The sequence below is a fragment of the Manis pentadactyla genome, chromosome 11 (genome assembly GCF_030020395.1).
Source record: "Manis pentadactyla isolate mManPen7 chromosome 11, mManPen7.hap1, whole genome shotgun sequence".
NCBI lineage: Eukaryota > Metazoa > Chordata > Mammalia > Pholidota > Manidae > Manis > Manis pentadactyla.
Window position 1 is genome coordinate 12,842,618 of NC_080029.1, and position 22,764 is coordinate 12,865,381.

Below are 22,764 nucleotides of genomic sequence, written 5' to 3' on the forward strand. Positions count from 1 at the left end.
TTGTGAGGGGTACAGTTCAGAACACAGAATCTCAAAGCCTTGGTGTGATTTCTAGAGGAGTCTGGGTGCATTTAGCCCAACACCCTCATTGTACAGATCATACAGAGATCGCTAACAGCCAGCATCTGTGAGGTTCCATCTTGGTACAGACAGAGTCACATAACACAGACCTAAACTCTGCTGCTTGACCACTGACAGCGTCCCTGTCTCTGGCCAGGCAGCAGAGCGCTCAGCATAGATGATGTGTCAGGCCCAGCCCCTCCCCACTAATGACAGAACAATCCAGCAGACTTTGCTTTGGGTGGTCCCGGGACCATCCTTCTAGAAGGAAAGCGGCAAGTGCAGATTGCATCTTTACAGAATGCCAGGCATTGTCTGATCTTGTTTGTTATACAGCCGAGCGAGTTCAGTTGCACGGAACTCTGCCTCTCACCCAAGGCCCAGTCCCAAGCTCTCATCCTGCCCCCTGGCAGCCTCCAAGGGGCCTCGCAGCTGCCACCCTGAGATCTGCTCGCTCGTTCTCAGGCTGATTTAATACACTGGGGATCAGTGGATTTCAGTCCAAGGCAGCATTTGGAATGAAGCCTTCCGCTGCCCAAATACGCCACTGAGGGACAGCATAGCTTAGAGGCCGCAGGACGAACGGCTCTGCTGCCTCCCCCACCCCCTGCTTCTACCACCCCAGGTCCACTTGACGTTCGCAGGAGCCACTGGGTGAGGCTGACTATTCTAAACCTGAAGGACATCTGCAAACACAGCCCTAACACTGTGCAGGGGTCTGAGTCTAGTCCAGGACCACTGGGACCCCTGGGAAAGATGAGGTCAAGCCAGGGCAGCTCAGGAGCAAGGCAAGTTCCCGTCTTCTTGTGCTGGCGTCCAAGGGCAGCTGTCAGAATCATGAACGAGAGTGGACACTCACCTGGGTCCCCGATATGAATGGGCTGTCCCTCCGCCCCCATGGAGCAGCAGGCCTGCACCAGCTCCTCCAGCTTGTCCTTGGGAATGGGCCTCACGGTGACCACCAGAGGGCAGCAAAAGCCAGCCACGGTGGCGCATGGCACTGTCGTCTGACAAGAAATCAAGTAAAACAGGTTAAAAAATAGAATGAGCGCAGATGAAAGCCCTGAGGAACAAGAGTTCAAGGCAGCTGAATGAAGAAGGCGGGCCAAGTAGCTATTATAAAAATATTACTTCTGCTTTTATGCGGCATAGAAATGAGAAAGTTTGCTGGTAGTTGGTCTGGAACAGAGACTCTTAATTTTGTATATGCTGGGCACCCCATTGGTAGCCTGGAGCAGTCACGGACCCCCACGCAGAGCAATGCATCAGATTACCAAGGAAACCAGTTACATTACAAATGCAGGTATTGAATTATGAAACAGTGTTATACAGACATGTGTATGCTTCTTCATGAACAGTTTAAGGAACAAGATGGCAGGTCTACCAGAATAATTCTGAAACAGTGATCAACATTAGGATATCCTATTTCTGAGATGTCAGGAAGGACTGGGATGTGGCATGAAAATACCTGTGATTTCCTTGGGCAGCCACAAAGTCACAGGGTCTGCTGATATGACTGCACTTTGTCGCCTGCATTCATAATTGAAGGAAACGCTCAATTATAGTTGGAGGCTATGAAAATAAAAATGTAGTTTTTTCCCACCCAATTCCATGTATCCTCTGAATTTTCTCCACTGACCTCAAGAGGCCCATGGACCTCAGGTGAAGATCTCTGGCAGAATCGGAGGCTGAGGGACCCAGGGCAGCAGGGACCTCGCGGGAAGCACTGGGGTCTGCTCTGCCACACAGGGGATGGGGCCTGTGCCCAGACTCCCCTCCCCCGCCGAGGCACTCCTGTCTTAAGGAAAGTTGCCCGGATGACCCGAGTGACTGTCAGTGGTGGTGGTGTTTTTTTCCCCTGACTGGTTTCTGGTCCCTGCAGTGGGGCTTATGAAAGATTTAGGACATGGCCAGGATGATAATCCACTGGGACAGTCTTGGCTGCTGCCTGAAGGGCTTGCTCTTAACACTAAGTGGGGGGCAGAATATGGCTCCCCCAAAATATACCACTTTGGCATATGGATTATCTTGCATTAAAGTTACTTGAGAAGCAGCCAGTGCAGGAAGGACACTCTGACCTCCTCTGTCCCCCTGAAAGCAGGAAAGAAATCTCCCCTATGAGAAGTCCCCTCCCTGTGCCAGGAGAGCAGAAGGCATCCTTATCAGCAGAGAAAGGGAGCTCAAGGCTGAGGAAGCCGTACAAATCAGCCTTGTCACTTGGCTCATTTACTACCCGGAGCCCACATGTCTTTGTCTTGTCAATTCTTCACAAATCTGTTGTTTCTTTGTCCAAAAAGTATAAAAGCTGTCTGCTTTGGTCACCTCTTTGAGTCTCATATTTCTATAGGAATGTTCTCCTGTACATACGAAATTACATATTTTTCTCTTGTTAATCTGTCTGATATGTCAGTTTAATTATTAGACCAGCCAAAGAAAGTAGAAGGGAAGGAGGGAAAAGTTTTCCTCCCTGGGGCACCCTGGCTGTAGCAGAACCAACCTTGGTGTGCCTGCCAGTTTGGGGACTGAATCACAGCACTTGGGAGGGGCATGCGCCAGGGACTCCCAGAGGGGACAGGCAGTGCCCCCAAGGCTGCAATGCCTCCTTCTCGGGGTCTTCATCCCCTGAGGACCTGACGGCCCTGGGGTGGCTGCTGGCCCTTTCTCCCAGAGCCTACAGGCAGGGGTGTCCCTATTAAACTGCAAGCTGGGGGTGACCACGGGGGGCAGTGAGGTGTTGTGGAGAAACCAAGGCTCTTCAGAGCTCATATTATGGGCAGTTTGAGCATCTCTGTGCAAAGTCATTGCATTGTGACATCTCTCCTACTGACATTTTATTGATGGGAGCCAGGAGTGCTGGCTGCCAGCCCGGCTTTGGGGCTTGAACAAGCCCTTTTCTCTCTCTGGGCCTCGCTTCCACACCGATGATAGTCTGTGCATGAATGGCGGTGTGTTCCAGGCTCAGACCCTGCCCTGCCCTGGCCAGCAGCCACAGTTCTGCCCCCACCCTTCCCCACCTTCCAGAAAATGGCTCAGGCATGTATTTCACCCGTGAAAAGCAGCACATGCTGTAGGCAGCCTTGTTTCTAATCAGAGGCAGCTCAGGCCTGTCTGGCGGGAGCCCAGACCAGGCGAGATTTAATACATGTGTCCAAGACAAAATCTCCACTCGGCATCCTCTGTAAAGAAACCTGGAGCAGGCCATGGGCACTGGCTGACCATCCGCCCAGCAGAGTGACTTCCAGGGCCTGACACAGATGTCCTGGAAGGGGTCCGTGGAATGAATGAGAGAACCTAGTTCTCTCCCCTGACAAGTAGTGGCTGGAATGAAACCTCAGGACCCAGCAGGGAGGCAGCAGGCATGTCCCAGGAGAGGTGAGCACACTGCGTCTGTGACCACCAGTGGCCACCTCCAACCGAGAACATGACTCAGCTTTTCTGACAGAGACATAACTCAGCGGCCAACAGCCTGGCTGAGGCTCTGTCACGAATGCCCGGGCCTTAACCCAGCCAGGCACATATTCCCTGATGCCAGGAAGTTGGAGCCAGGGAGGATTTTCAAAAACCTCACTGAGCCGCCCTAAGTTAAAGGAGCCAGACGAATTCCAAACGGGTTTGGTTTACACGCCTCAACAAGCTATCTCTAAAGGGCTTGACTAGCTCTCAAGGCCACAGTTCTGCCCCCACCCTTCCCTACCTTCCAGAAAACTGCTTAGGCACGTATTTCACACGTGAAAAGCAGCACATACTGTAGGCAGCCTTGTTTCTAATCAGAAGCAGCTTGGTTTACAACAATCCCAGAGGCGGGCAGGGGAGAAGCTGGAGGTCCCATTCCCATTGTCCAGATAAGGAAACAAGCTCAGAGAGGCTGACCACTTGTCTTGGGTTGCACAGCCAGCAAATGGTTGAGTTGGGGTCAGAACTTAGGTCTCCTGCCTCCTGTGCCAATATTCTCCCCTCCAAAAGAAAACACAAGATGGTCCACATTGCCAAGCCACTCTGCCCTGTGGATGGTGTCCCTACCTTGTATGCACCTGTGTGGCCGTGGCCTGCTGGGTCTCCTCTGGGGAGCCCCACCTGCTCCAAGGCCCCTTCCAGCGAGGAGCTGCAGCCCAGGAGGAAGGCCACCATGTCCTTCAGCTGCTCCGAGTACTCTTCCAGCGAGGCCAGGCTGTCCGTGCAGACACCGAACTCATATTTCAGGAACTGGGGACAGCCTGTCCTGGGGACACAAGGGAAAGTTCTCAGGCCCCCAGATTCAGTACGGTCCCTAAACATGCCTTTTTAAAAATAGGCTGGAAGAGAGGATGCCTGGAGCTGAAATTCCAGGCATTGGAGGGAGTGTAGCTGATCTTAGATTGGAACTATTAAACCAGCATGTATATAATGTACTCCCTGGCCCCACCCCAGTATCTTTCCTATAAGCTTGGCCTGAGACCAGCCAAAACAGCAAGAAAAAAACAATGATGCCTTCTCTGCCACTGAGACAGGGCAAGCAGTCCAAAGGGGCAGAGGACACATGTATCAAGGAAGTTTCCAGTGCCAGCAACAGATAAAGCCTTCCTCTTAGAGAAACTGCTGTAGGACTGAAAGACTTTGGTTACAAGCCTATTCTCCATTCACTTCCAGATCATTCTGCTGCGCCAGGCCAGGTGATGTGGCTCTGGAGACGAACAGGACACCAGCCCCGCCCATAAGAAGCATGCAATCCGCCTGCGCTGAAAACAGACCCTTGCCTTACAGAACAGTGAGTGTTAATAGTTAGGAAAAGGAGTGACACAGGGAAGGGGGAAATCCATTTCCTAAGTGGGAGGTGCTGGAGCTGTGTCCTGAAGGATGAATAGGAGTTCACCAGTTGGACAAGGAGGAAAATATGTCCCAGGCAGAGGGAGCAGCATGTGAATGGCATGGAGGTCTCAGGCACTGCAGCCCCCTGGGTGATCTGCTCTAGGAGGCAGCACGGGAGGGGCTAGGGAAATTGTAAGGAGCTGACCTCAGGCCCAGGTGGGGTCTCTGAAGGACTCTCCCATGCCTGGGGTCCACAGAATGATGACAACAGAATGTCCCTGGGGAGCTTTCTCTCTGGGGAGAGGGCTGGGGATAACTGGAGTGCCAGGGGTGGGGGGAGACACTGAGCCAGGCCAGGTCACCACAGGTCTTGGTATCAAGCCACAGGTAGGAGATGAGAGTGGGTGGAAGGAGGGTGGGGGAAGAGACCAGTTAAGACGTCCTAAGAGTCTAGGCGAGAGAAGGGTTGAGGGTGAGCTGGGAAGGCAGGAGAAACCTGCTCACAGGAGTTACAGAAGCAGGACCGGTAGGGCCATTTATTCACCACGTTAAAAGTCCGGGAGAACATACACCACAGTGTTAACAACGTCTATCTATGGGTATTGGTAATACTGTTCTTATTTTCTTCTTCATCCTGTGCAGACAGGTTTCTGGCTTGAGTGGTGAAGTGGACAGATGGCAGTGCCAGCAGGATTTCTCCTGGGCTGGACTCTCTTGGTGATCCCAGTGATTTTTCCCAGGCAGGGGATAGGGACAGGGGTGGGAGTGGGAACAAGGGGAAGGGCAGCTCGTTCTTGAGCAAGAGTCAGGAGTGAGGCTCTGAGCTGGGCACTGTGGGGTGTCTGAGGCTGGACAAAGAGGTCTCTGGTGGCAGAGACACCCAGCGTCCGCATCTGGCCACTTCCAAGCTTTAACCCGGGTACCCCCAGCGCTTTACCTGGTGTCTGGGACAGCACCCAGGGTAGGCAGTGTCCACTTGCCTGGCTCACTTCGGCCCAGCAGAGGCAGAGGGCCACTGTTGGCCTGGCAGAACCTTTCAAAGGCCAGAGTGAGGGACCTGGGTAGGACGACCACGCTGGCTGGCCGGAGCCCTGGGTTTGGTGACAGAAGGGACAGATACAGTCAGTTGCTTTGTGGTAAGAGTCTTTTAAAAAACTTGACTTTTTATTATAGCGTAACACAGAAAGAATGCATATAAGTGTACAGCTTGATTAGTTTTCAGGAAATGAGCCTACCCACACAGCCAGCATCCTGGTCACGACGGAACATGATCAGCATTCCAGAAACTACGCCCCACTTCCAGCCATCACCCTACCCAAGAGGAACCACTGCCCTGACTTCTGGGGGCCACTGCCTCCTCTGGGGGCAACCAGCCTTCCTCTGGGATGGGAAGTCCTTTGGCTTTGGAGGTAAGTAAACCTGTGTTTGACTCCCAGTTCTGCCTCTGACCAGCGGTGTGACCCCGGGCCTGGTTTTCCCATGGATAATATGGCAGTAATCACACCCACCTCAAAGAGAACCCCTGAATTCACACCACAGATTACATACTAGAATCACGTAGTATGTGTCTTTTGAGTCTAGTTTCTTCACCAACAATATATTTGGGAGATCTACTCATGTTACGGTGTTTAGCAAAAGTTGGTCACACCCACTGCTGTGGTAAACTCACTATCACAGTGTGCTTACCCCAAACAACTGCTGATGGGCATTTGAGTAACTTCCAGTTTGGGGTTATTGCAAACGGTGCTGCCATGAGCCTTTTAACACCTGCATCTTGGGGCGCACACACGGGCACTGCTCTTTGCATGCACATGGGGAGTAGGGTGTATACAGGTCCAGCTTCAGTAGACACTGGTGAGCAGTACCCAGTGTGGCTGTACTGATGCCCCCTCCCACCAGTGTGAGTTCCTGGTTCCTCTGTGTCTCTTCAGTACTTGCTGTTGCCCGTCTTTTTCATTCTGGCCATTCTGACGGGTGTGCCGTGGCACTGCGCTGTGGTGTTAATTTGCGTCACCTTGATGACTAATGTGGTTGAGTGCCTTTTCACACACTGTATTGGCCATTTGGGTGTCCTTTTTGGGAAAGCGACTGCTCACTTCTTTTGTCCGGGCAGATTCTGGACTGAGCAGCTTCACAGAATCCTTGACTCTCCCTCTAGAGAAACAGAGCCATAGAGGCAGACCCCTGCAGACATGCCACGACCTCCTCTGGGGGCAACCAGCCTTCCTCTGGGATGGGAAGTCCTTTGGCTTTAGAGGTAAATAAACCTGTGTTTGGCTCCCAGTTCTGCCCCTGACCAGCGGTGTGACCCCGGGCCTGGTTTTCCCATGGATAATATGGCAGTAATCACACCCACCTCAAAGAGAACCCAGGAATTCATTCCTGGGTGTAAATTCCCTAACACCCAGGAGTTCAGGAAGTAGGGGTTGGAGTTATATTCATTCCACAGAATCTTGAATAAACATTTAAAATTATGGTGAGGAAGAAATATATAATGATATTAAAAATGTTTGGTTAAGCCATATGGTTAAAGGAACAATATGCTAGGTAACAAAATAGTATGTTCAGCATATTCTCTTTTTTGTAAAATCAGTGAGACAAGGAACTAGAAGAAAATATATCTACATGTTAACCATGGTTATCTCTGTAGGTGATTTTAATTTTCTTTCTGTGCTTTTCTCAATGTTCTAAAATTTATACAATAAATAGGTATCATTCTGTAACTAGAGGAAAAACAAATAAGAAAAGTCGTGTTTCCCAAAAGAAGGACTATTTCCTTTAAAAAGACCATCCGAGAGGAAAACATCACTGTGTTCTTTGAAGAAATAACCATGGGTGGGGGCAATTCTCCTAAATGTCAGATTTGCTCTCTCAACGTATGGACAGTTCTTTTCTGCAATAACAGTGTCAGCTAATATTTTCAAAGTGCTCACTGTGCGCCAGGCTCTCTGCTAAGGACCTTATTTATGTAACCATCTGCATTTTATATATGAGAATAAGGCTCAGAGAGATGAGGTGACTTGCCTGGCATTACACAGCTGGCTTGTGGCACAGCTAGGATTCAAGCCTGAGATGTGGACCCCTCAGTGCCTCTCAACCACCACCAGCCTCAGGCACCAGGCTGCCCTCATATGGGTCTACGCCTCCGGCACCCTCCTGCTTGGGCATGATGGAGTAATGCAGATGCAACCATCTCCAGGGAAAAGTCCAGGACCAGCTCCAAGTGCCAAAACTCACCATCTCAAACCTACCACCTGAGTGCCTAGCAAAGCTACAATAGACTCTCAAAGTGAAGGCGAACTGGACGCCCCCAGCTGCTGAAATCCCGAGGAAGCCAACTGCACGTCTCAACCAAGTCTGGAGTGCTTCCAAAAATAATCTGGAGTGAGGCTGAAGGGAATTCAGCCAGCCCGGAGGCCTCGCATTCTCTAGCCACCCCTTTCTGACCTCCAAAGCCCGTTGTAGAGCAAATTGGATTTTTAATACCATAAATCAGGGAGGTATTACATGCACAGAGCTTCTTTGTTTCCTTTTTAATTAAATGTACTTCAGAGGGCACTGGGTTTTGTTTTGATCATCTCCACTGCTGGTCATGGAAGTCCCTGGGCTGTTCCCATTAGTAATGGGACATGGACTTGAGGGCCGCGTGGTGTCTTTTTGGTGTGGGGGTGGGGGGAGTGGAGGATGCAGAAGGGAGGGTATTTTATGGTCTGAAGTGATACATTTGTCCCCTCAGACTCTTGGGCTCCATCTAAGGTCGTGATGGCTTTTTCTTTGTGGAGAGAAATGAAGTGAGTCTTCTGAGTCCTTTGAACCAAAAATCATTTTTTTTTTTACTTAATGGCAATGTGATTTAAAGTCCTGGAAGACACAGTTCCAAACCACATGACCCCAGCTGTTCTGTAGAAGGACCTCCTTTCTGTAGGAGCATCTGTGGTAGTGGCTGACTTGGATTAAGCACCTTACCTACACCAGCTCAGTTGCTCTGCCCACAGCATTGGAGGGAAGGCTCTATTGCTACCGTCAGTTAACCGGAGAGGCTTAGAGAGGTCGCCCCATTCACCCACTCCTGGGAAGGAGCCACCCTGGGACTCACACCAGGCTTCCGACACCATTCTGCTCCCTTGGCTCCCTGAGGTTCTAGGAAGCAGTGGCCGATCCCAGGTTAAGCTGAGGTTATCGTGGGTATGAAGGGTTGTGGCAGACCATCACCTTGGTGGCTTTCTACAGAGCATGCTTCCCAGGGTTCACACTCTCAAGGAGCCCCTTTCCCACTGACTCTGGCCTTGGCCACGTGCCTGCTTTGCTGATGGGACACCAGGAAATGTGATGCAAGCAGGCACTTGACATGTGTGTGTACATTAGGGCTCATTTCTGGGAATGCTGCCTGGGAGTCCTGAGCTACTCTGTAAAGAAGTTTGGCCACCACTGTTAGAGAGGCTTCATAGTGAGAGAGGAAGGTTAGGCCAAGCCAGAGAGGAATGTTCCAGCCACCCCCAGAGGACACTCCAGCCATGCAAGGAAGAAGCCACTTGGATGAGCTAGCTGGAGCAGACACCACATGGAGCAGAAGAACCACCCTGCTAAACCCAGCCACACTGCAGAATTATGGGAATTACAGGTTAAGCCACTAAGTTTGGGGGTGCTTTGTTATGCAACACTAAATAACTGTTAGCCCACAAATAGCAACAGAGGCCAGGCATGTCCCTAAGCAATGAGCATTGTCCTTTGTTACTGTAAACCATCTGCAGGTTTCCCTTTGGCGATTCCACTGTGATCAGAAAAGCCTTTCTGCTTCCAAGATTTTGCTGGGACTCAGGTCAGTGACAATTTGGGTATGTTTTCTTTTGCAGAATCTTTTAGAACCTTGGGTACCACTCCTGGGGGACAGTGAGGAGATGGGTGCTACCTGGAGAAGACCAGGCCAATGTAGAGAGATTTGATCTGAATCAAAACCAGATGAAAATGCAGCATAATCTGGGGGCACTTTTCCCAGTGGGGACAACCCCTTTCATCACCCTAGTCCATTGCTGTCCCCACTGCGGAGCTCTGGGAACTGAGCAGAAGTGGGTGGTGCTAGACCCAAATGAGGGGCTTCACACCTGGCTCTGGACCGAGTAACCAGTCCTTCTGGGGAATTACGCAGTGACCAGAGCTAAGTAACCTATTGCTTACTTCCTATCTCCCATGCAGAAGCTCCAATTCTCAGGAATTCCTGGGCCCTACACACCTGGTCTTTCAGGGATTTATTTTTTCATGTTTTTAAACACCGGGCACCACTCACCACCAGCCACGCTGGACATGTTTCTGGTGCTTGATTTCTTCTGTAGAATCAAAGTCCTTACAGCGGAGGGAAGGCAGGACTTCAGGCGGATTGTGAAGGTCATCATGCTATCTGTGAATGGGCCAGAATCTGGGTGAGAGAAAGAAGGGGAAGAGGTGAGAAAGCAGAGCTCCCCTGAGGGCACAGAGTGGCACCGGACACCGCCTCCCAGCAGGCTGTTCCCGGTCCCGCCCTGAGTGGGCATCATCGGGAGCAAGTTCTCCCCGCACTGCACATCTCGGTTTCTAACGAGAAACTCCCAACATTTCAGTACCTTTGCTTATGCCCTTCCCCTGGTCTGGTATGCCTTCCTCCCTCCCTCCCCCAAGGCCTTTGCGGTTGAACTGGTTCAGAATCTTTGTCCTGTACAGCAGCCAACAGGCTCACTGGCTGGCACTGGGCCTCCTTACCCCCAGGGCATTTTTCAAGGCACTGATTTCGGCCTGGAGTCACAGTCGGCTGGATGTTCTTCTCGACTCTGAACCCTCTTTCTGTCTCCCAGGAGACCCCGCATGCCTGAAGGGCAGGGCCACCGCTTGGGCCTCCTATAGGGCTTATCACCAACTAAGTGCACAGTACACACTAAAAAACTAAAAACACCTATGAGCAAATGAACCAATGAGGGGCTGCCACGTGCAATCACAAATGAAATAACAGGCCAGATTTTCTGTCTACATGTGACCTCTGTTGTTTAGATTTAGGTCTCCAGAAGGCAGAGAATTTACATCTTCTTCTTAATATCCCCCACCCTCCACTACTCTAGGCACATTGTCTTACACAGGTTTTTGGTGAATACAGTAGATTTAAAAATAAAGAGATGGTCCCCAAACTCTAGGAAATTATGCTTAGAAAGGAATCCTCTAAGTCACTTCTTATACGCTAGAAAGAGAGGTTCAATGTGTCAGCAAATCCAGATGGTCATATCATGTTAGCCTCCAAGGAACAGCCCATGTCCTCATCTAAATAGGCCACATGCCTGCCATAGTGCCTGGAACAAAAGTGGGAGTTCAGTAAATGTTTGTTGAATGACTGGCTGACAGCAGAATGGGTGAAAGCAGGATTCAAGGGCAGTCTCCATACTGAAGGTTTTGGATAAGCTTGACTGTCTTTCTATCTGAAGAGAAGAATCCAATGAGATTCCAAACTACCAAGGTGTATTTTCAACTCTACTTTCATAGATAGGAAGCCACGTAAACCCCATGGCCACTTTAGTGAAGAGTTTGAGGTCACGTAAAGTCTCTAACAAACAAAATATTAAGAATGTTGCCCTGGGTGGTGTAGAGACGAATTTTAAACTGACAGTGAGTGTTTTAATAGCTGCAGAAGCAAAGTTCTTTGGGGACACAGAGAGGACAATCAGTCCCGGAGGGCTGGGCTGGAGGACACTGGCGGGGTCAGGTGGGGTTGGATCCCATTCCCCAGTTGAAGAAGCAGCTGCTCTGGCAGGTCAAGGCCGTGCTTGCCTGCTGTACTGGGAGCGCCTGCCCGGTCTGGTAGGCCTGACCCCTTGGCCAAGCCGCTGAGGTACCAGCTAAGGCCCTGGATGTCTATGGCTCCTCAGGGTTACTGCAGAGGGCTTAGCACCTCAGCCTGGCACCCAGCAAAGATCAGAGAAGCACTCTACAGCCTCGTGGGGACAGTGGCCAGACCCCTCTGGTAAATGTCCTCGACTCATATGTGGAGGAGAGAACGGAGTTTACCCCAAACCCACTGAAGTGAGAGACCCTACAGGCACCCACTCGTTAGCCCTCGCCGTACACCCCGCACCCATCCCACCCACTGTTACTCTGTAAGGCAGAAGGTGGAAGCTGGGTGTTGTTTTGCAAATAAATTATAGCCAGAAGACCAAAATCTGAGGATGACTGCTTTTCCTTTCCTTTATTTACTTGTTGTTTTAATATAGATTTAGGTGGATCTAGGTCATTCCTGTAAAATGTTGCTTTCCTGGCCTGGAGTTAAGTGAGCGTGGCTGGAAATCCTGCCCTGTGAAGAGTACATCGGAGCGGGCCAGGCACCTGAGTGCCGTCCACATGCATGCCGGGAGGGAGGGAAAGCTGAGAACTTCTACCTTACAGACTTTTCCCCTCGAAGGCAGCAGTCATGCTCATTGGCTCCTGCCAAAGAAGTGCCCTCAGTACACCAACCAGAGGATGCCTAGTTATGTGATAAATGGCAGCAGCTACCAGCATATATGGGACCCCGTTGCATGCTGGGCACTGTGCCAGGCCCTTTACCCTCATTGGTTTAGATCCATTTGTTCCTCAGCACTGCCCCACAAAGAAGACATTGCCAACCCACTATAGAAAAGAAATGGGGCTTAGGGAGGTAAAAGACTTTGCCTAAACTCCCATAACTAGTAAGTGGTAGAGCCCAAATCCAAAAGCAAGTCTAAGTTCATGTTTGCTTGACTGATATTTACCTATCTCTGTATCTATTCATCCATCCATCCATCCATCCATCCATCCAACCATCCATCTATCATCTACCCTGTGGTGTTAATAGGGATCAAGTTATTTGTAGGAATAGCGAGGACCTTCCTCCTTTCCCCCATACGGTGATTCTGGGGCCAGAGTCTCTTGAGTCCATGTTTCTTTGAGGACTGAACCCTGAACTTCTCAGCCTTTCACAAGGGCCTCCAGTGAACTCACTGCTGAGTGGCCTGGAGTGGCCCAACTGTGTCACTGTCCACTGAGGTCTTCTCTAGAAGTAAGGTAAGATGGGATCTAACTAGTGAGCCTTGGTCAGATTCCAAGAAGACACCTTTTTGCAATGAAGCCTCTCTTTTCTTTATAGAGAAAAACAAACTATCAAACCCACAAATATCATTCCTTGACATCATATATACTAGAGAGGGAGCCCACAAGCCATCATCAATCCTTAGCAGGATTGGACACACCCACAACCCAGTATAAAAATATCTCATCTCTGCCTGTCACAGATGACTGAAATTTCACCATTAGAAAGTCATTTCTCTGCTTTACCCAAGCAATCCAATTCTAGGAATGTACCCTCCAGATGGGCTCAAACAGTGGGTGGAATGATGGGAGCATATGGCAGTACTGTTTGTAATAGAAACAATTTAGAAGCAAGCCAACAGAGGTTGATTAAATACGTGGAACACTGGTTAAACAGAGGAGTAGTTAAACCATGGTATACCCATACCATAAAATGAGATACTATGTAACCATTAAAAGGAATGAGCCTGCTTTATACATCTCATATGAAACAGTCTCCCAAAGAGGTAAAATGAAGAAGACAAAGTGGAGAATTCATTGTTGAATAACACACCTACAGTCTCTTCAAATGCATGTTGACCATCTCTAGAAGGATGAAGCACAGCCATCAGTGGTGCTTGCAGAGGGGGAAACTGGGTGGATGGGGCCCGAGCAGAAGCAGTGGCTGCCACACTCTAGTTAATGTGACTGACACCTCTGGAGTGGCACCATGCTATGGCTCTGATGGAAGAGGGACTTCCGGCAACTTTGAACAGTACAGTATGTAAACATTACTTACTTGAAAATGGACTTTAATTTAAATATATATAGGGAATGTAGAATTGGGTCCTTTTTAAAGAAATAAAACATTCTGGTAAAGTAAGTCATTCCTTATACTTCTGACAAGTATAAGGAGGGTGGGAAGGGAGGGTCACTGACAAGTTTTCATTCATTCAGGAAATACTTACTTAGTCCCAACCATGTGGGGTACGCTAAGTTCACTGAGTGGATAAAACAGAAGTTATCCCCATGTAAGAGGCGTGCACAGCTGGGAGAGCAAACACTGTGGTGATGATGGTAATAGTTCTGCTTATTGAGCGCCCGCTAGTGCCCAGTGTCCAGGCACAATCAGCCATCCATCGGGCAACAGACATCGCAGCACAGAGCACAGTTTCAGGGCAGACTGTCTCCATTCTAAACCTGCCCCTTTGCTTAGGGGGGGATCATTAATCTCCCTTTGCCTATTTTCTCCTCTGTAAACAGGGACTAATAACAGAATGTCCCTCATTGAGTGTGGGAAGGATTAAGTTAGCCAACACATGTGTGAGGCTCTTAGGACAGTTCTGGCGGGGCCACAGCTACTGCCATGCACTGTCGCCTGTGTTTGTAACTCCTCAGCCAGCGGGCTGCAGATACAGTGGGGAACATACAGCCTGCGCACGTTCACAGGGGGGCTTGCCATCCCTAGAGACAGACGCTAAACACATAATTACCACCGTGTCTGTCTTCAGGAACGTTAACACCATGTACTGAGTGCTCCTGGGCCATGTGGGCTGAGGGTAGAGGAGGAGAAAGCACTGAGTCTAAAAGAAAGGGTAGGAGTCAGACCAGCAGTATGGGCAGGGGGGCACTCTGGGCTAGGGGACAGCACGAGCAAAGGTGAGAGGCCAGTGGAGGAAACCTGCTTTGTGCCCTGCTGGAATACTCGATGCAAGAGAGGGAGCAGGGGCTAGGAGGGTAACTAGAGGCCAGCTCCTGAGGGGATTTGGATTTCTCTTGAGGGTGATGGGAAAATCATGTCGTTCTCAGCGGTAGTGACTTGGCTTTAATAAAGATGGCTCTGGCTGCAAGCGGGGCACACACTGCAGATCAGGCAAAGCGGGGGGCTGGCAGATGAGAGGGCTGGCCAGGCTAGAAAGATGCGCACATGGTAAGTGCCCCCCCCACAGCAAACCCTGCAGGAGAGAGGCTGCTTTAACCCTTCGTGTGTTAAAGCCAGACCAGCCAGTGGTCAGCTTGCCTCAGGAGAACAGCCGTGTTCGCTCCAGGATCACACACGGGGGGATTTTTTATTCTGCCTTCATTTTGGCTGGGGCAGGACTTTTGATCTGTTTTATCCCTTGTGGTATCTCCAGAACCCACAAAGGGCCTGGCACATGGAAGGCACCCAATAAGTGTCCACTGTTGGGTGGGCAGAGCAAGTGGCATGCATGAAGGCAGCTGAGATGAGGCAGCCAGGGAGGCAGGAGGGAAACTCTGTGGCTCAGAAGCCAAGAGAAGCTAACGTGTCCAGGCTAAAGCCCAACAAGCAGCTGTCAGATTCCGGAAGTCTGGTTCTTTTTCCCTTCCTTCCATGGCAGAGTCTCCCAGCTCTGTCGGCCAACAAGCACGGAGAGCACCTGATACACCTGCAGGATCGTATTCAGGACCCGACCTTGACAGGTACTAAAAATCATAGAAGACACAGTCCATGTCCTTGATGCTCATAGTCTAACCAGGAAGATCACAGTATTCACAAGCATAAGCAGTTCACAGCATTATAAGTCCCCATTTCTGGTTCCTATCAATGTCTCCTGGATCACTTCTGCAGAGTCCTACCACTTGATAATAGAAAAACAGAGTAAGTAGGTGTTCAGACCTTGCCTTTTCTCATTAATTTTGTGGTGGGAGTTGCTCAGCGTTTGCCAAGAGAGTTGCTGGTGGCAGCCTAAATACAACTGCAAGTTTGCAAAATAGATGCTGCCGATGGGAGAAGGCACCCTAACTGTATAAATATTTCGTAAAAATTGTTTTCATTACCATACAGAGACAAAAGTTTGGGGAAATGCTGGCAGTCCTAATCAGTATTGTTTATTTAGTGGGTCAGATACAAGTGCTCCCAATATGCAAAGGATTGTTAACAGAACAAGTATTTTCCACCACAGCAGAGGATGGGCCCTTCTCCTTCCCCTTCCTAAACATTTCAGTCCTAAAGCCATCAGGTGGAGCAGAGTGAGGTAGAGGAGTCCATGGTGGGGGATGGAGGGCCAGAAGCCATAGTGGCCCAAAGCAGGGGTCAAAGACCAAGTGATGAGGAGGACATCCCAGGGGAGGGTGGCCTGGCCTGTGGTGTCCCAGGCTAATCAGGGTAAGGAGGGATTCTTAGTGAGTCAAGAAATGGTGGCATGGCACATGGTATCAGAGGGTAAGGAGCATATCTGTATGTGTGTTGGGGGAAACATCTGTTTCTTTGCTCTGTCGGGGAGCAGCAACATTGCAATAGGAATAAGCATATCTAGTGCCCAGACCTGGGATGATCAATACCATTTTCCATTAAAATAAATCAAGATTCCTGGGAGTAATGGTTGTTTCCATAACCGAGACAAGGAAGACAAGATGAGCCTGGAACATCTTGTCATGCCAGAAAGTTAGGACAGGATGTGCTCAAAGAATGACGGGGCCATATAGCAAGGACTCACTGGTCAAAGGGGGCCAATGTGAGCTTTAAAATAAATATTGACAGGAATAACTTACTAACATAGGAGTCCACAAGTCCATATGGACATAAGAAATAATTAAAGTTGAATGATGGGTGGAATGTTTACATAGTTTGAAAGAACCTCCCCACAAAATGCCTATTAATAAGAAAGAGGGAAGTCTATAGTAGATAAATCTGGTGGACACCACCTTAATCATGCAATCAAAGTGAACATCATTCAACTAGGAACAAATCAAAAGGGTAAATTTTGGTAGGATGCAAGGAAAAGAATGCAGTATTCCTGCTTGACATGTATAACCTGAATATGATCATGGGGAAATGGACAAACATTAATTGAGGGACATTCTGAAACATCTATGGTCTTTCAAACTGTCAAGGTCATAAAAGTTAAGGAAAAACTGTGAAGCTGTTCTTTTAGACTGGAAGACACTAAACAGACATAACTAAATGCAAGTGATTCCAAACTAGATCTTTTTGAGACAAAAGACACTATTGCAGTAATTGGAAAAACTTGATTAGACTCTGAGGATTCAATGATAGTATGAATCCGCATTCATTTCCTGGTTTTGATGGTTGTGTTGTGGTTAGGTAGGGAAGTGTCTTTGTATGCAGAAAAAATCACACAAAAGTATGGACTATGATGGAGTATAGGACAACTTATTCTTTTTTTGTTGTTATTGTTAATCTACAATTACATGAAGAACATTATGTTTACTAGGGTCCCCCCTTCACCAAGTCCCCCCCACAAACCCCATTACAGTCACTGTAGGACAACTTATTCTTAAGGAGTTCAAGAAAAAAGAGGATATTTTGTAGTCCCCTTGCAATTTTTGTCACTTTGTGATTACCTCAAAATTTAAAAATAGAAAAAAGCTATAGGAAAATTAAATTATAGATAAGCAAAAGCTGGTATATGCATACAATGGAATATTAGTAAGAGGAAGGAAATTCTAACACATGCTACAACATGGGTCAACCTTGAGGACATTATGCTAAGTGAAATAAGCCAGTCACAAAAGACAAATACTGTATGATTCTGTTCATATGAGAGGCCTGGAATAATCAAATTCATAGAGAAAGAAAGTAGAATCATGATTGCCAAGGGATAGAGATGTGGGTAATGGGGAGTTAGTGTTTAATGGGGACATATTTTAAGTTTGGGAAGATGAAAAAGTTCTGGAGATGGTTGATGGGGATGGTTGCACAACAATGTGGACATACTCAATGCCACTGAACCGTACACTTAACACTAGTTAAGAAGATACATTTTATGTTGTATATATGTTATCACAATTAAAATTTAAATTTAAAAAGGTAAACTGTGATGGTTAAGGTACACTCACATTTAACATTTAGTTGCGAATCATTGGTGTGAAAAGAAAAGTGACACAAAGGTCGGGTGCGTCTTGAGTTAAATACCAAATAGTCTCTAACTCCGGGTGCCTGTTCCAGTTCCACGGGAAGGAGCTCATCTTGGGAAAGGCAGGTTTTGTGTGGATGCTTCACGTGGCCAAATGGGAATTTTATGACTCTGAAAATCTGGGGGAAACTCTTTCTGCCAGATGTGACTTTGAATGTCCATTCTTAGAGAGTTACAGAAGATTTGGGAGCCTCATTCTTCAAAGCAAATCTGCTTTTAGTTACTCAGCCAAATAAAGCAATCCAACCAAGTGGCCACACTCCAGGGTGCAACAGCACTGTGGGCAAGAAGAACAAACCCTTCTGTTTGATAGTTTGCTTGGCCTGGAAAACTAGAGCACACATGTTTGCTTATTTAATGCAGAGGTTCTGCATTGCTCTGTCAGACCAAATTCCTGTAACCATGAAACATGACAAACGGAATCCAGATGTAGGCTAAGTGTATGATGCTACTAATGGTACATGCTGAATCACATGGTTCCCTGTGTGCGTCCCAGCAGGGTAAACCAAATTTTAGGTCTAGCGACCCTTCCACTGCCCTGCTCAACCAGCAGATGACTTACAAGCCTCCTTCAAGGTCACTGTGCACACCACTCCACGGCTGGGGGAGCTGGAGGCTCCATGCTCTTCCCCTGCTGGGACAGGGCTTGCCTTGTGGCAATGACATGACACGACACCTGCATACATAGAAGATATGCTGAATTAAGAACAAAGTGCTTGGATTCTTTGGGTTTCAATCTCTTCATGCCAAATGCCAGACATGCCAGGAAGGACATTTCTTTAGCACCTCTCAGTTATTTGATTTTCATAATCTGTAACTACTTGGGCAATAATTTACTAGTCAGTGGTGGTATTGATTATTAAATTAAAAAAAAATTTCCTTTGTCAGGGGATGTGTGCGTGTTTCTTTAATTGAGAGTAAAATTATCTCTCACTTGGTCAGTTCTTAGAATTATTGGCCTCAGAACCACATGTTAATCAAGAATTATACTTGTTCTGCTTTGAAGGAAGTATATTATCTGATAGCAAAAATGCAAGGAAACAGATAAATGTATGGTAACAAAGCCCCATTACAGAAGTGGACAGATACAGATACAACAACTCATGCCCTTTAAACTTATCTCTTTTGCCAGGCCTAATATAAGACAGGTTTAAAGGGCATGTGTACATACAAGTTATGTTTCAGAAGACCCATAACTGGTCTAAATCCAAATAAAAATGAGCTAAGCTCAGAGCAGTTTCATTTCCATACATCTATCAACAGCTAAGCGAAAGGGTTGTACAAATGCCATGGAATGGCTGGGATCATTGTTTCAAAGGGTCTTTCAGTCCATCAAAGCCGCCTCCACAAATAGCTGGGGTCAGACCTGAGTCTGTACAGCCAGAGCTTGTACAAACCAAAGACCACAATCCCAGATATGATCACGCCTGGCTGCGATCCTCTGAGACTTCATTTTATGAGTATTGCTGACCACCAAATGTTCACACGCAGCTCTGCCCCACGAGCCCTATTACTCATTGCATAAAACCGGTGACAGCTCCACATCCAGGCAGGATGGGGACCGTGTGCTGCCAATGGCGAGCATGGGAACACTGACAGAATCAGCTTGGAGGCCACTGTCAGAGGAGGTGATCGCTGTGCTGAGCGAAGGCCAGGCATCCTAAGTGAGTTCCCTGGAAAGAGTCTGAGAGAAGGCCCCCATGGGTGCCCTCAGAGGGAGACCGTCAGGGGCCCCAGACAATCACAGGGAGAAAGTTAGAAGCCTTGAGGGGCTGCCCTACAGTGATGCCTCCTCCCCAGCAGTGCAGTGGACAGGTCTGGGGGCTGTGCCGCCCGGAGGGCTCCCGCCACGTGCAGCAGCCGGTTGGCAGCAGCACGGTGGGCTCTCCCCAGCACTGGTACATTTCCATGGGAACGACTTGCAGCCCTCACTGGGCGGTGTGCTTCATCTATTTCTATGGCACCTATCACCATGGCACCTACTTGCTCTGAAAAACACAGGCTAAAAACAGAACATAAAGGAAAGGGGGGCCATCCACTTCCCTGCAGTCACCTTCGCCTGCAGCTGTTATACAGGAGGGCTGCTCACATGGACCTTTTCCATTCCCAGTTTCCATGTTTTTTGTTGTGGGTGGCCTTAAAAAATACAAGGCTTACTATCAGCATCGGCATCCTGGAGGGCGATATGGTCTGAGGCTCCAGGAAGTTTGACTCTACTTGCCACAGGGGTACAGTTCCTGAGTGAGTCCGCAAGGGAACCTGGCCCCTGTAAGCTATTCGGGGAAGGGGGATGAAGTGGGCATAGGGGAGAGGGACAGTGACATCAGTACATACAGATGACCCAAGAAAGGACCTGGGTTCATTCCAATAAAGTGGATCGCGAGCTCTCCTGGGAGTAAGTGGGACATTCTCTTCAGGGGGGGATCCTCAAGACCAGGTAACTTCCCTAAATGAAATCGCCCCTCCACAGCAGAGCACCTCACCATCCTCTGGAGTCAGTCAGAACTTGAGTGTGAATCCTGACTCAGTCACTTGTCAGCCACGTGAGATTAGTGGGCAGTTTCTTAACGGTGAAAGTACTCATCTGTAAACTGGACATGAGAATACACACCGCTTGCGGGCAAGCCCCTTGCTGTGACCTCAGCCTCCATGGTTGTTTCTTGGTTTGCCCACCAATAAAATGGGGGTAGTAACTGCACCTGCATCGAGGAGCTTTGCGGCAGTTGAGGAGGCCCTATGGGCACAGCGCTGAGCAGAGCGCTCGGAGCTGCTGGAGAGGAGCATGTGAGGAGGAGGGGCTCTGTGACCACCAGGACAAGGATGCTCAGCCCGGCCTGGCTCTCCTGCCCTCCGTCCCACTGGGGCAGGGCCCCTGCTCACGAGTAGCCACCTGCCTCTAGACTCCCACATCCATCCGTGTCCTTGGGCACAACAAATGTAGCTGAGGACAAGCTTGTGCTCTGAAGCAGGTGTCACCATGCAGAAGGGTCATCAGCTCGGGCGTTTGCTGTGACACAGGACAGTGGAATCTTCCTGCTGTGGGCTTTGGAGTCAAGCAGCCCTGGGGAGTCATGTACTCCCCTCTGCCCATAATTAGCTGAGTAACCCTAGACCATTCTCTGCACTTCTCTTTCCTGCCACTTCTGCAGAATGGGACAATGCCTCCTGTCAAAGAGGGAGCTTGGGAGCATTAAAGGAGAAAATGCAGGAAAAGCCTCCGGTCCAGAGTCAGCACACCGTGGGCTCTCCGAAACGGTGGGCACCCTTTTCCTCTGGCCCCACACTGAACATTTTAAGGTGGAGTAAATTCTCTACCTAATGAATAAAGGTTAGTCTTTATAATAGGAGGAAACCGGTCCGTTTCCTGAATTTGCTGATGGTGCTGGTAAATACTACAGTAAAACTCCTGGGCTCACACAAGGCCCAGGCCCAGTGGCTGACCCGGGCCCCTCCAGGGCCCCCAGTGGCCTCCCAAATGCCATTTCTCACAACTCCCCCTCAAGAATGCTCTGCCAGGCAAGACTGCGTGGCTCACCCTCACATGGCTTACTCAGCCCTTTTGATTTCACAAACACAGCTGACATGAGCACTGTGGCTGTCTCCCTGCCAGTCCCACTGGAAACGGGCCCAGTTTCCATTCGAGGATTCACGTGCTTCCCAGGAACTGGACTCTACTCCAAGGCACTGTAGACAGAACATGTGACCTAAACTAAGCCAATCACAATTCCATCTACTGCAGGCAGGGATTGGTTCACATGACCTAAGTGGGTGTCCAATCAGAATGACTCTGGGGACTTCCTGCGAAGGGAGGACAGAAGGCCCGCCGGGCTACAGGGGCGAGGCCTGGGCTGCTCCAGCTGTTTGACTGTCCTAAGCATGGTGAGCCCGTAGACAAAGCTGACCCAGGAGCGCCAGCTCAAAGCACTGCCACAGACTGTCGCTGGGCCACGGCGGTGTTATGAACACCTGGATCCGACTGCATTGCATGCTTGCCTTCCCTCTGAATTTCTTGGGTCTATGAATCAGTAAATTGCACTAATATTTAAACTGATTTGACTTGGATTGCCATAAACTGAGGATTACAGCGCCAGGAGTGTTATTCCATCTCTGCAGTTTCAAGGCCTCATCACATCCAGAGCTCAATTTCAAAGTTAGGTCTGGAAGAAAGTCCACCTAATTCTGTTTCCCCCTTTACCTTCAGCCCCTATGTACTGTTTACTGAGAATCAACAATACATAATCCTACCAATAAAACCCTTTGAGTTCAGGAGTGTCTCCATTTTTCCAATGAGGACAGGAGGCCCAAAAAGATGTGAAGTCATTTCCTCTAAGGCTAACCACTTAGCAGGTGGTAAGACCAGGACTAGAAATGGTAGGCAGTCCATGAATAGATTTTTATTTCTTTTTCTAAACATTAAGTTATGTCAGTTCCCCAGCTGGGTTATAGATTTCTTGAACCCAAGGCTGTTTTTACTTCCTATTTTCGATCACCGTTGTAGCAAACTTGAGGAGAGTTCCTTACCAAATAGTCGCCGTCCAGTAACTCCCTGGCCCAAGGGCCTGACTATGCCCAGGGGTCTGCTGAGTACTTTAAAAAGTACCAGTCACTGAGCTAAGTGCTTGACATACATAATCTCATTTTTAAAAAATGGATCATAGTATTTATGTTATTCTTGGACCCACAGGCAAGTGGCCTTTCGCCAAGGCCTGTGAGTGGAGCCGCTATGAACTGGAAGTAGAGGCTCTGTTGAGATGAACACACGCACAGGCCATGGTCCGTTACAGTGGCACATGGCTGCATAGAAAGGGCAAGGACTCTGGCTTTGATTCCTGGCCCCACTTCTTATTATCTGGGTGGTCTTGGGCAAGTGTCTTTGTTTATTTGTGCCTCCGTTTTTTATCTGTCAAATGAAGATATAATCCCAACATGTCTCTGGGTTGTTGAAGATGAAACCATATCAGTCAAATACCCAGCACCATGCCCG

The 22,764-nt window shown here is 48.9% G+C and overlaps 1 protein-coding gene and 1 long non-coding RNA gene across 5 annotated transcripts in view; one reads left to right on the forward strand and one right to left on the reverse strand.

The window, feature by feature from the left end:
• Positions 1-22,764, reverse strand: part of DGLUCY (D-glutamate cyclase) — a 72,324-nt gene that overhangs the window by 35,132 nt on the left and 14,428 nt on the right. For 3 of the 4 annotated variants that reach the window (XM_036882330.2, XM_036882329.2, XM_057488214.1), the window contains 4 exons: positions 10,130-10,258; positions 5,783-5,936; positions 4,081-4,279; positions 920-1,067 (listed from right to left, as the gene is read on the reverse strand). In XM_036882330.2, the coding sequence (XP_036738225.2) occupies positions 920-1,067; positions 4,081-4,279; positions 5,783-5,936; positions 10,130-10,235 (607 nt within the window). In that variant the 5' untranslated portion in view covers positions 10,236-10,258. Of the gene's footprint in view, positions 1-919; positions 1,068-4,080; positions 4,280-5,782; positions 5,937-10,129; positions 10,259-10,442; positions 10,515-22,764 lie in introns of those variants that run through there. The other variant, XM_036882331.2, reaches the window with a different exon arrangement.
• On the forward strand, positions 4,288-8,660 carry LOC130679468 (uncharacterized). The gene is made up of 4 exons (XR_008992415.1): positions 4,288-4,804; positions 6,061-6,254; positions 7,004-7,102; positions 7,555-8,660. It is a non-coding gene; the product is annotated as an uncharacterized LOC130679468 (long non-coding RNA).